Source organism: Agelaius tricolor, unplaced genomic scaffold (assembly GCF_023055355.1).
Source record: "Agelaius tricolor isolate 1412-34295 unplaced genomic scaffold, bAgeTri1.0.p SCAF_11, whole genome shotgun sequence".
Classification (NCBI taxonomy): domain Eukaryota; kingdom Metazoa; phylum Chordata; class Aves; order Passeriformes; family Icteridae; genus Agelaius; species Agelaius tricolor.
Window position 1 is genome coordinate 8,621,260 of NW_027269271.1, and position 13,190 is coordinate 8,634,449.

At 39.8% G+C, this 13,190-nt stretch overlaps 1 protein-coding gene across 1 annotated transcript; it reads left to right on the forward strand.

Moving 5' to 3' along the window:
- The first annotated feature begins 9,161 nt into the window (after positions 1 to 9,161).
- On the forward strand, positions 9,162 to 10,597 carry LOC139594224 (beta-1,3-galactosyltransferase 2-like). Its single transcript, XM_071436013.1, has 2 exons — positions 9,162 to 9,609; positions 9,648 to 10,597. The coding sequence occupies exons 1-2, from the start codon at positions 9,414 to 9,416 to the stop codon at positions 10,529 to 10,531; spliced, it is 1,080 nt and encodes a 359-aa protein (XP_071292114.1). The 5' UTR covers positions 9,162 to 9,413; the 3' UTR covers positions 10,532 to 10,597.
- The last annotated feature ends 2,593 nt before the right edge of the window (positions 10,598 to 13,190 follow it).

A 13,190-nucleotide genomic window follows, 5' to 3' on the forward strand; every position in this document is an offset into this window, starting at 1 on the left:
CACTAAGAGAAATAGGGAGAGCATAACTGAAGAATAATGCAAGTCATCAAAATAGTCATAGGTTTTTACCACTTTGTATATACTAATTTTAGAACATTGCAGACATCATTGCTTTCCTAGGCCAGCCATATGCATCAAATATGCTGTAATCAATTTTTCATAATTTCCAATTCTGTTGCTCACATAACTTCCTAGTAGCCATCATAATATTGTCTTTAAAACACAGCAGTATAATCCAGAACTGTGAGGAAAATGTTCTGAGTCTTTGACAAGGAAGTAACAGTTTAACTTCATGTTTGAAAGCTAAATATTTTTAATGGCTGATCTGATCTTTTTTTACAGTGTTTGAGAAAGCTGTAGATTAAACCCTCTCCATTGTTCACAATGATGTGAACTAACTGTGCTTGTATAAACAAGTGCACACAACTCCTGTGATGTGAATTGCAACCCAGTCAAGAGAACCCCATAAAACTGTGCTAGGAACCTACTCCACTGCAAATACCATGACATAAGGAAAAGGGTATCTTATTCTTAATTTCAGAATCAGTCTGAGAGGTGATCAAAGAACTGAAAATTATCTCCTTATGTTAAGTATAATGGTCTCCTTAATGACCAGGAAAGAACACTTTCTTCAAGCTTTGTAGAAGAGATTTTGACAGCTGAGTTTTCAAACTCAGAAACTCTGTCCACAGGAAGTGAAGTTTCTTTTGAACCAAAAATACATATGAAATAATTTCAATGCAATCAGCTCAGTCATCACAACCCATTGTTTAATATAGAAGACATGTGCATTTTCTCTTGGCACAGTTTATGCATAAATTCATTCTGAACTGACGAAGTTTATTGGTAAATACTCCAAATTTACTTTCTTCCTTTGCTTTTTAAAGTAGTCAAAAGTATGTACTGTAAAGACTGCATGATACATTCTAAGAATTTGTAGCCACAAGGCTACTGTTTTAAAGACTGCTGACATAAAAGTAATGTTTGTTTAGGTACCAGACTAAAATGAGAATTTAAATACCTTTTTTCTACAGGAATATTAAGAAACTCCTATTTTGTTACAGTGGAGTATTTTCAGAGGAATCTGTTGTAGGAAATAATGATTTGGCTGTCATGGACAATAAGAAGTCAAACTCGGGCGCTGTAAACCAGACATTGTTCCAATAAACCTGAGCTGGTACTTGCAGCTGGTTTTATGGAGACTGATAACATGGATTTTATGACTACTCTGTAATGTGAGCTGGGTATTGGCCAGTGATAAAGGGAATATCCCCGTGGTTCACCACTATTATCAGTGATGTTACAGCACCATCTACAGGCCCAGCCAAGACTGAGGCAAGATAAAGGGATACCAGTTACCCCCACAGAATAATTATTAGCTCCTCTTTGAACTGATACATACAAATACTTTAAACTAGTTGTGTGTAAGCAAAGTACAGCCTGTAGAGCATCTCATCCCAGTGAAAACTCTTCTGCCTTCTGTAGAAGAGTTACTGTGTAACCTGAACATTTGTGTGAGTGCCAGAAAAGTGAGTCCTGTTTATACTCATCCTTCAGTCCAATATGATTCATATGATCATCTCAGTGCATGCTTATTTTTAGCCTAATGGGGGATTTAAGACATGATACAAAACCTTATTTCCCCTTGTAATGCAATGTCATAATATGAGAAAAATCTTCCTTCCCAGAATTTCTTTAAAAAAATCAGCTCAGAAGGTATTTTGGGTTTAAGAATACTTGTAAGAAGTTCGTTTTGAATTACCTTTTCATACCAAAATTTTGCCCTTTTATGGCCCATTTTGCTGAAACCTGTCCAAATGAGACAGTGCAATTGCCTGCCAGTGGCAAATATATGACAACTTGCTAAATATCTCCTAAATTAATCCTTCTTGACTGTCAGGACTGAGAGTAAATCCCTGGGGGTCCAGCAGAAAGGTGAAGTATTTGTCAGGAAGAATATAGTTTAGATATTCTCACTCAGGGAAGTAAAAGTGATTTTAAATTTTATTTAGCCCTGCTCTTTGCATTTTCTCATTATTTTAGGAATGAAATGTGATGATGTGGTTTTGAAACAGTTATGCCAGAAGACCAGACACCTTTGCATCTGGATTTGCAGATGTCTTTGACCAAGTTAGATGATGAGAGGTAAGTGGATCACTGTGCTGGTATTTCTTTGGAATTGTCTAAAAATGAGGATTTAATCTGTGTGAAATTCATGACATATTTTCCTCAGTAAGATATAATTCTTTACATATTTTTCATTACAAGCCCTGAATGTAGATGATTTCCCCCCTCATTTATGGCAGCTTATCTTTAAGGGTTTAGAAAAGAAGCACAAACCTAAAAATACAGATGGTGAAAGCTGTGCCTGGATCAGGTAGCTCTCAACAACTCTGGGAGCTCCAGTGGTCAGCATCACCTTGTGTGTCCTTGTGTAGCTTCAGGTAGTGAAATTATTTACCAAATACAGCAGCACATGGACTGGAATGGAGATGTACACAGCCACAACTGAAAGTCTCAGCTAATCTCCAATCTATCCTCACAGCACCCAAAAATCCAGTGGTGCCTGTGTTTCTCAGGGTCTCTGTGTAGGGTCTCTGCCCATGCTCACAGCAGCAACTGTGTGGCAAAGGCTGCCAGCTTCTCCCCAGCTCCCCTAAACTCACCTCTGAGTCAGAAAAAATGAGATGACAGTTTGATGTCATCTTCTGGAGATCTGAGGAGCATTCATTGCTCATGCCTGTGTAAGAGTGACATTAAAATACGTGGCAGCACCCACAGGAGATGAAGGCAGCGCTCCATCCAGGAGAGGAGAGGGCTGGTTCAGTGCCTTTCCCAGCCAAGGGGGTTCTGCTTTTCCTGGTCCTGTGTTCTGGCATCCTGTGGTGAGTCCATGCACTGAAGAACATGGGACACACATGGTCCCACTGGTGCAGGAACGTTCCCAGCCCCTGCAGGGAATGAGCCCCTTGAATCTGCCCCCGTGCAGATGAACAGAAACACTCAGGATTCCCATGTGCACATCCCCCTGTGCAGACAAAGCTAGGAGCTCGTGTTCTAGAAAATACTGAGCTTTATAAATGTCATTTTTAGCTGAATTAAATTACAGAAGTTCATGATTAACCAAGAGATGAGGCAAGAAAGACTTCAGCATCCTGCAGCTTTTATAGGGCTCCACATAAGGCATTAGGAGACACTAATCCTGCAGATGAGTTATTTATGAACTAGCCACACATAAACATCCATAATTAAATTTATGTTAATTTTTGTTGTAACTGATCTAAGTAACTCCTTTTTGTCAGAACTTTTAATTATAAAATATAAATTAGCTAAACATCTCTGATACAAATAGCTATTCTAATTTATTCCAATTCCAATAAAAACTGAGCCAAGTACTAAAGTTAATAAAGAAAAGTGGTGCAGTTCTTGTTCTTGTGCCCATGATAAATTTCGTTAAGAATCCAGACACAGCTGCAGCAAACAAATATTGAATCTCATATTTCCAACCTTTGTCTAAGCTACCTTTTCTTTGTTTGTGTTAAAATATAAACTCTCTCCTTGCTGATTCCAGATCTCAAACTGATTTTTTCACACTGACCTATGTACATGCTAATAACAGTTATTATAGTAAAGATAAACGAGATAGCAAATTGCTGTAGTATAATTAGATTATTCTGTGCACTATGCTCCCAAGGACATAGTTATATTTGTACTAAATAACTACTGTCAATAGCTATAGATAGTTTATCATTCACATGGATACTGAGCGATCAGGTCAGTTCACAGGATAGAGGGTGGAGCTTTCTTCTAGCTCTTTAAAGCTGGAACAGCAAATTGTGTAGTGAATTACTTCTGTTACTCAATTACTTTCCACAACTATGTGGCCCAAAGCCTGCTAGTTACCTGTCTTTATTTCTGCAGTAAATAGCTGTTCTGAGTATGTTTTTATGGCCCTGAAATAGAAGTATAGAGAAATGTAGATATGGGATGACAACCTAGGAAAAGTGTGACCAGTAGCTAATTACTCACTGCAATGAGAATAGCTGCACAGTTGGCAGTGCATAAAGCTGGATTCAGTCATACTCATTTAGTCAAAGAACACAAGGAGGAAATACACATGCTGTGTTGACCTTGGGTAATAAAATCAGGCTTCACGTGCAACTGAGAACCAAGAAAGAAAAAGTGTTGTCTTGCCAAACACGTGAAAATTTGCTACCCAAGAACCCAGGAGGGCTAAGGCACTGCCATCAACATCAGGATGTTCTTTCTGGTAGAGACTGTGGGACACTGGCAGTTTGCCACAGACTCCTCTCCTTGTCCATCTCCTTGAGAAAAGCTGGTGCCACTGACTCAGGAGGGGCATTGAGGAAGGTGAATGTGACAAGAGAGAAGAGAGGGAGGTACCAGGGACTGCATGCAGAACTATTTTCCTTTCTTCACTCCCCCCTTTGCTGATAACAAACCAATAGCTATTTTCTGACTGGACACTTGTTAGACTAACAAGAAATTCTTGGCTTCCTGCAGACAGAGTGCTCCCCTTCTGTCCCATGACAAGCTTTATTGCACTTCACTTCCATGAAAGCAGAGAGGGATTTGTGCTGTTTATAGCTGATTAATTATATGGCAGCCATATTTCTGTACGTACTTTAAGAAAAAAAATTATATAGGGACAAGCAAATTCTAGGATAGCTGTTGCTGTTCACTTCTCTTTGGAGACTATTTTTAAATCCAACATGCACTTATGCAAAGAAAAAAAGAACCTAAAATTCTTCTTCAATTTTTCACTTTTTTTTTTTTTTTTAAAAAAGTATTAATATTCCAATGGGGGAAAAAAGGTGCTATTCCTCTACAGAATTAGCATTTTGATGAGATTGCCTCAGTCTATGCATAATTTAAATCAGAAAAGGACATATACAAAGATTTTACACTACACTAGCAGAAAAATACTTTATAAATTTCTTAAATTAATTCCATATGCTCCTTAAATATGTGCAATTGTTATTAATATACTTCTTCAGTGCTTTATGCAAAGTGCTTGATTCTCTTCACAGTCAATTAAGCCCTCTGCTGTTCAAATTGCTGTAATCATTGTAACATGCAGTGGTTTTAAGGATCACAGACCATGTCTTTTACTCATAAAAATCTTATTTTAAATTTTGAAAAACTGAGTGTAGGTCTTTCCAACAATACACATCAAGATAATTTTATATCCTCACTCTCTTGTCTCCAGCACGGAACCATGTCACACCTCAGCAGCACATGTTTAGATGAGTTTCTACGTGTAACCACAAAAGGGTTGCCTGGGTTCTCTGGGAAGCCAAATGGTGCAGGTAAGAGGGAGCACAAGCAGCTCTCTGCTCCTTGTGTGGTTTCAAGACAGCTTTTTTCCACCCATAACCCAATAACAAAACAGTACAGACAGAAACTGCAACATCTCTGCTTCTCTTTGGAACCACTGAGATCAAGTGTCACTGCGATGCCCAACCTCATCCTCCAAATGCTGAGGCACGGGGGATTGAAATTCAACAGAGGATTCAAAAAAGAACGGTGGACAAGTTACAGGTTCATCTCACAGACCTCCTGGGAGCCCTGCAGGAGGTGGGGCCAGGACTTTGCACAGCTTGCTCTTCCCTAAGGAACAGTGACTCTGTGTTGAGCCAAAGGGCTGCGGGACACTGGCAGAGCTCCTCTCCAGGAGACACTGCCTTCAGTCCAGGTGGGTGCATCTCCTGCTCCTCCCCACTATTCCCCATCTCCTGCTCTTCCCCACTGCCCATCTCCTGCTCCCTCCCCACTGCCCATCTCCTGCTCTTCCCCCACTACTCCCCATCTCCTGCTCTTCCCCCACTATTCCCCATCTCCTGCTCTTCCCCACTGCCTATCTCCTGCTCTTCCCCCACTACTCCCCATCTCCTGCTCTTCCCCCACTATTCCCCATCTCCTGCTCCTCCCCACTGCCCATCTCCTGCTCCTCCCCACTACTCCCCATCTCCTGCTCTTCCCCACTCCCCAGCTTAGTCTTTTTTGGACATTTCACCTAAAAGCTGGCTTAACTAAGCCAAGGCCAAGTAGCCGAGATGCTGTGATCTGTTTGCCAACTGGCAGTCTGGGATTAAATCAGCCCTACCTCATGCTTTCTGGCAGCCTTCAAACACACCTAGCATTTCCTCAAAAGATTACTTAGAAATTTGCCATTTGTGGGAGCACCTTCAATGGCCTGCACTTCAACTCCTTACTTCAAGAATTTGGGAAAATATCAAAGCATTGCTACGATGTGAGGGGTTGGTTTTGTTAGTTTTATATCTTCCCAAAATCTGTGATGGGATAGGGTAGAATTAGAAAATTGTGAGGTAGATTTTCACTCAAGAGCTCTCAAATCTGTCTTTTCTAATAAATAAGGCAAAGAGAACATAAACAGGAGTGTCAAGAAAACAGTACCATATTAATTTTACCTTTTTTTCCCTATGCCTTTCCTGTTTACTCCTTTTCAGTCATCTTCTTCCTTTTTATTATTTTAATAAGGCCTAATTATGAGGAGGGGGGGAGTTTAGCACATGTGAAGTAATTTTAAAATCTGAATGTAGTTAAATGTGTGTGCATCTGAATAATCAGTGTATCCCAAGGCAACCTAATGTGCACTGCATTTTGCTACACAATTGGTTTTAGAAAATAATTTTCATAATTACAATTGTTTCAGTTTAATGGTATGGGTAATTATTGTGGGCAAGCATTTATTTCTAAAGTATTTTTCTTTTTTCTGTAAAAAAATTTAATAGAAAAGGAGTATTGTATTTTGAGAGCTTCTTGGCATTTTAAAAAGTCATAACCAAGATAAACGATAACTATTTTTGAAGACATAGATTCTCTTTAGCAGCATGAATTTTCTACTAATCTTGTAATAACTCAATCAAATTCAAACAATAAATATTCTAGCTGCCTCTTAGAAAAGTCTTCTCTGAAGTTTCTGTTCTTTGCACAGTGGAACTAGGATTTCATCTAATGGAATTGCACTGTCAACATAAACAAAAGTCAAACACCTTGACAAAATATTTTTAGCTTCTTCAAGAAAACTGCAGTACAGAAGTACCCTTAGAACATTGAATATTACTTTCTGCTCTTTTATTTCACGTGCTGAAATTCTTATATTTCAAATAACAGTAAAGCAGTTAATTGGAACAGAAATGCCTCTCTACTTCTGATGTCTTAGTGACCCTGTTCTTTCTTACATTACTTTGTTTTTTGGATCCTGGATGTTTAATATATTATGATGCCAAAACATACTGTTTCTAAGCAGCTAAAAACATAAGAAGAAAGATTGCTAGAGCTAAGCTATTACTTGCTGTGTTCTTAATGTTGTACAGGTGTGTGGTGCATGTGAGCTGCATTAAACTACTGACCAGCTGATCACAGTTTATTCACCACACACATTTACTTGTGCCCTTTTTCTCTCAACCTCCAGCAGCTGGACGTTCCTTGCAGGTATTGTGGCCCTTGGAGAGCTCTCACTGGAGCAGATTTGTTTGAACAGGAGGAAAAATAGGGAGGGACCTTAATCCCCAACCCCATTCTGCTGTTGAAGGAGCAGGAAAAGAAGTTGAGTTGGGCCCAGGAAAAGATGGGGAGGAGCTACTGGGTTTATTTTTGTTTCTGTTTCTCACTATCCAAATGTATTTTAAATAGCAGTACATTTAAATTCATTTTGGCTGGCTTTGTTCTGCCCTAGATGATGTCCAGTAAGTGATCTTCCTGCCCTTTACCCTGACCCATGAACTCTTCCATCCTATTTTCTCCCCTTGTCCTCCTGAGGGTAAGTGGGGTGAGCATTGGGGTGAGTGTTTGGATGCTGGCCAAAGGTTATCCACATTATTTACATTATCCACCACATTATTTACATTTCTATTAAACAAGATCTATTTTACTCAGATTAAATTATAGCTGAGCATAAATTGATTTTTTACTTTGCATTTCTATTGCATATTCTAAAATTATTAAATCCAATCTCTTTTTATAGGCTGTCTCTTCATTGCTACAAGTGACAGAGTGTTTTATCAAATAGAAAGATGAATGTCCTGCTGCATTTTCCTTCGTGTTAATACACAATTCCTCTGGGAAAGACTTCAAACAGAAAGTCAAGGACCTTTGAGCTTGTCCTCAGATTCTCCATGGGTACAGAGGTAGGATTCCTGATTATTTCAGTCCTCCTAAATCTGTCGTTTCTTTGTGGACCAGCAACAAACTACTAAAGAATCTACCAAAATCTATGGTTGTATGACTGGGATGAATCTACAGTTTCAAAGATGATGGTAAGAAGTGTTTAATTTTGCTGATTGACTGTGAGCTACACATTGCATCTGTTAAAAAGAGTTTTGGTACAAAAAAAATCTGAAAAAAACCTGATTTACTATACTTTTGCATGTCCCTTTCTAATACATGTAGAGACCAGAAAAGCACTTGAACACAGTTAACTTGCCCTTCTCTCCAGGTGGCATTCTTGGGTGTAAGCAGTTCATGGTGTGAGGGATACATGTGATTATATTCTTCTCCCTGTGAACTGTGGAGCATCTCCAAGGCTTAGATAATTTTTTGTATTGTTTCACTGAAGGAAGCCAAAATTTGAAACTGGCTATTATGGAAATCACAAAGAGCTACCCAAAGCTACAGTATGTGCATAGAGCCAGTATTTACACTTTACCTGTCTGCAGTCTGGGAGGATCCCTCAGCTGAAGAAGCCATTTGAAATGTATGGATCTAGATTAAGACAGTTTTTTCAGGCATTCTCTACAGAGATAGTTGCTGGCAGGGGGCACTTCATCTCAAAGTCTGTCTGCATTAATGTTTTACAGAGCCCAGACAATCACTTTCAGCCATGCATTAAAGTTTTGATTTATCATAATAGCCTCCAATGCAATGAATCCATAATCAGTCATAATATTTCATTAAATCTGGATGATTCAATTATGTGATAACTTTTTGTAAAGCCTACAGGAAGTTAAAATGTCTTTATATTTTACATTTATTTCAATATTTAAATATAGATCTGAATAATTTCTGTTCGATCTGATGAAATTATTACTTTTAATAGTGTATTTATTTAGTTTCATTTATTTCTTACTGTTTCTATCATACTGTATTTCTCTTAGGAAGAAAAGCCTGAAAATTTAATACAGAAATTTTATTTTTTTTTTGTCTTTGATAAAAATTTTTGCATTTTATTCTAAAGTGAAATAATAGGATTCTTTTAATCATAACAAACTGAAAGGAATCCTGAAGAATCAGAAGCCTGAAGGCAGGCTTTATCTTTGTGTCACAGAGGAAAACAATTAGCTGCTACTCTGACAAAATATCTGCACTTCTTGTGCATTCAGTCACAGCTACCAACATTGTAGTAGAATTGTAGTAGAATCTTCTCTCCCATGGAATGCACCAAGAGAAGTCTTTTCCTGGTTTTCACCATCTCTTTTACAATATATTTGATTTTCTATTTTTATACTTCTCACCTTGCTGCTCGACCTAAAAGTAATGATCTTCACATGGAAAGTGAAAAGAGTTTACTTAGAAAATTATCGACAAATTTCAAACAAATCTCAGGGAAACAAAACGGAGAACTACCACCTGAAATGAGAAATCTGGGAATAAAGCCGCACCCACACCTGAAAATGAGAAATCTGGGAATAAAGCCACATCCACTCGAACACAGCTATTTGCATTCATTATTAACGAAGAAGAGAAGTGTAAAGCTAGAACACCTTTCTTGGTATTGCTGATATCAACAACAGCAGCCGAGCTGCAGCACAGCAATGCCATCCGGAAGAGCTGGGGCAGCGAAGCCGCGGTTCCCGGTGCGGATGTCGTTTGGCTGTTCATGCTGGGCAGAGACGCCAAGGGTGACAAAGGGGACGTTCTGCTGAGAGAAAGTGAGCAGTATCACGACATCATCCAGCAGGACTTCCTGGACACTTACAACAACTTAACTCTTAAAACTCTGATGGGCATGAGCTGGGTGGCCACCTACTGCAGTGGCACGAGGTTTGCAATGAAGACAGACAGTGACGTTTTTGTCAACACGATGCACCTGATTGAAAAGCTCCTCAGGCCTCTCCCACCTCTAACACAGAATTATTTCACAGGCCATTTAATGACAGGGCACAGCCCTATTCGGAATAAAGCCAGTAAATGGTACATATCAGAAGAAGAATTCCCAGAAAACAGATACCACCCTTTCTGTTCGGGAACTGGCTATGTCTTTTCTGGAGACCTGGCTGCAAAAATTGTAGATGCTTCTTTAATGATTAAATTTATACATTTGGAAGATGTTTACGTAGGGTTTTGTCTTAATGCAAAGGGCATAGAAATAGCACCACCTCCTTATTCAGTGTTTAACATACACAAGGTCCCATTTTCTCCTTGTGTGTACAATGAACTAATTACATCTCATCACATTGAGCCACATGAGCACATAATCTATTGGGAAACACTGCAAGAGAAGAAACACACGTGTCAGGAAAGAAAGATCCATCCTGGAGCATCCTAGGAACTTGCTTTGACAATGGGCAAAGCAGCAGATTTTTTCTCAGTAGCAACAGAACATCTGTGTAATGATAACTTTCAAGGTCCATGGACATCCTGAATCAGGTGCCTAGGTTTTGTATTAGGTTGAATTCAAAGGATTTTTCCTCCATAAAGAAGCCTTTCTCTGTTGAGTGAATTCCGATTTACCTTATTCAGTTTTGGATGAAGCATCAATTAATTTTTAAAGCCAGCAAGAGACTATATCAACCCTACTGAAGAAAAAAGACGATGCAATAAAGCTCATTCTTTCATTAAAAATGAATAAGTTAATGTGTTAATTTCATACTGCTCGGATGTCATTTGCTTATGTACCATTAAATGTACTCATGTGGCATTCCAGTGTGACCAGAGAGCATACAAGATATCCTGTGCTGGGGAATTAGTGCCAGAAATGTGGGCAGAAACTGCTTCTTCAGAAAATCTGACATTAGCATTTCCCAGATCTCAGTGCCCAGAGAGGCTACTACTCTCTGTGGTTACATATATATAGAAAAACCTTGCACACAAGATACCACTTATTTGTTATCATGGCGATGTAATAAAAAGAGGAAAATTAAATGCAGATAGATTGTCCTGTCAGTGGTATATTAAATTACATTTTAGGGCATTCGGCTGTGTATGAAATATCCTCATAGTTAAGTAAAAAATAAGATGGTGCTTACTAACCTCAGAAGATAAAAGTTTCAGTCCAAATCTCTATCAGATGCACATGGAAATCAAAATGTCAATCACATGAACACCAAACACTTCAGCTGGAAGTAAGAAAGTGAGTATACATTATATGCATCACCAGTGACATTTTGTAAATGTTCATGATGGTGTTTCATGAAGAAGCCCCTGAATCCTGCAGTGCAATCTTTGTGTGCTCTGTGCAGCTCCATTCCACGCAGGACTGACAGACAGTGGGAACCTGTGGTGCAACCACTGAACACAATGCATTTCTCCCTTACAGGAATTTGGTCTTAGACCTTTTTATTAAGGAATATTATTACTCAGCTAATACCTACACAGGACAATTTTTCTATCTCAAATAGGCACCTATTCATCTGGACTTGCAAGACCTTTTTGTGTTTACCTTGGGGAAGATACAGCTAGCAAGGACAACTCTCCCTCAGGGCTTTCCTGGCCCTGAGGTCTCCCAGTATTTGCTAAAATTTTAAAAGTTTTACAGGAAGTTATGTTTTAAAAATGAGTCTTTTTGGACATAATATGTTGATTACTTGACAGAAGCCATGACATCTTGTGATGCCTAGACAGGCTGAACCTGGAACAGAGACTAGACAGAACTAAAGGAATAAAGTAGTTATTTATTAAAAGGCCTCAATGAATACACCTTGGGCAGCACAAGAGCCTGCCCAGGGCTACACCCAAGATGGACCCAAAATGGTCACTAAAATGGATGACTGGCCTCTCACTTTTATAAGTCTTGGTTCATTTGCCTATTGGGGTTAATTGTCCAATTACAGCTTCAGGTTATGAAGTTCCATCCTCCTTGCTCTCTTCAGTTCTCCATTGTTTATACTTTTGGGCCTGAAAATTGTAATGCTTGTCCTTGATCTCAAGCTGGAATAGGATTGTTTTGTCTACCTACCTTGTGAAGAGAACTTACTGACACTTCATATGAAGCTCAGAGCTACACCCCTAGGCAGCACAGAATCTGAAAAACATGAAAGCTAAAACTTAAGGCATCACTTGTATAGCTGACAACTTTATCTTACATTAAACAATGCAATGAGCTCAGCTCTGCAGTCTATTCCCTTTACCTGGGTGGAGAGCACCATGTCATGCATGGTTGTGCAGTAACAACCCACGAAGGTGAGCAAAACCAAACAAACTCATCCCTCACGTGTTCTCCTATTGCCTGGATGGCAATAAAGTTCTCCAGGTCATTCAGTAATTCCTGAAGATGGGGCCCAGCAGAAAAGGACTTGAAGGTGCTGGCTGAGAGCAGCTGACCAAGAGCCATCTGTGCCAAGGATGCCAAGGGCATCCTGGCTTTTATCAGGGATAGTGTGGCCAGCAGGACCAGGGAAGGGATTGTCCCTCTGTACCCAGCACTGGTGAGGCCTTACCTCAAATCCTGTGTCCAGCTCTGAGCCCCCCAGTCCAAGGAAGACTTTGAGATGCTGCAGTGAGTCCAGAGAAGGACAACCGAGCCTGGAAGGGCCTGGAGCACAGGTCTGATGAGGAGCCTGGAGGAAAGGAGGCTCAGGGGAGACCTTATCCCGTTCTACAACTGCCTGAAAGGAGGTTATAGAGAGGTGGTTGGTTTCTTCTGCCAGGCAACCAGAGATAGGATGAGAGGAAATGGCCTCAAGCTGCACCAGGGGAGATTCAGGTTGGCCATCAGCAATAATTTCTTCATGGAAAGGAGCTGTCAAGCATTTGAACAGGCTGCCCAAGGAAGTCGTGGAGTCAACATTGCTGGAGGTGTCCCAAGAAGTGACAGGACGTGGCATGTAGCATTCAGTGGTGTGGTTTAGTTGGCACGGAGGTGCTTGGTGAAAGCCTGGACTAAATGATCCTGGAGGCATTTTCCAACCCTAATGATTCCATGATTGTATAAGATAAGGTAATGGAGGCTTCACCATACCCTGAAGCTGAGTGCACAAGCAGCATAA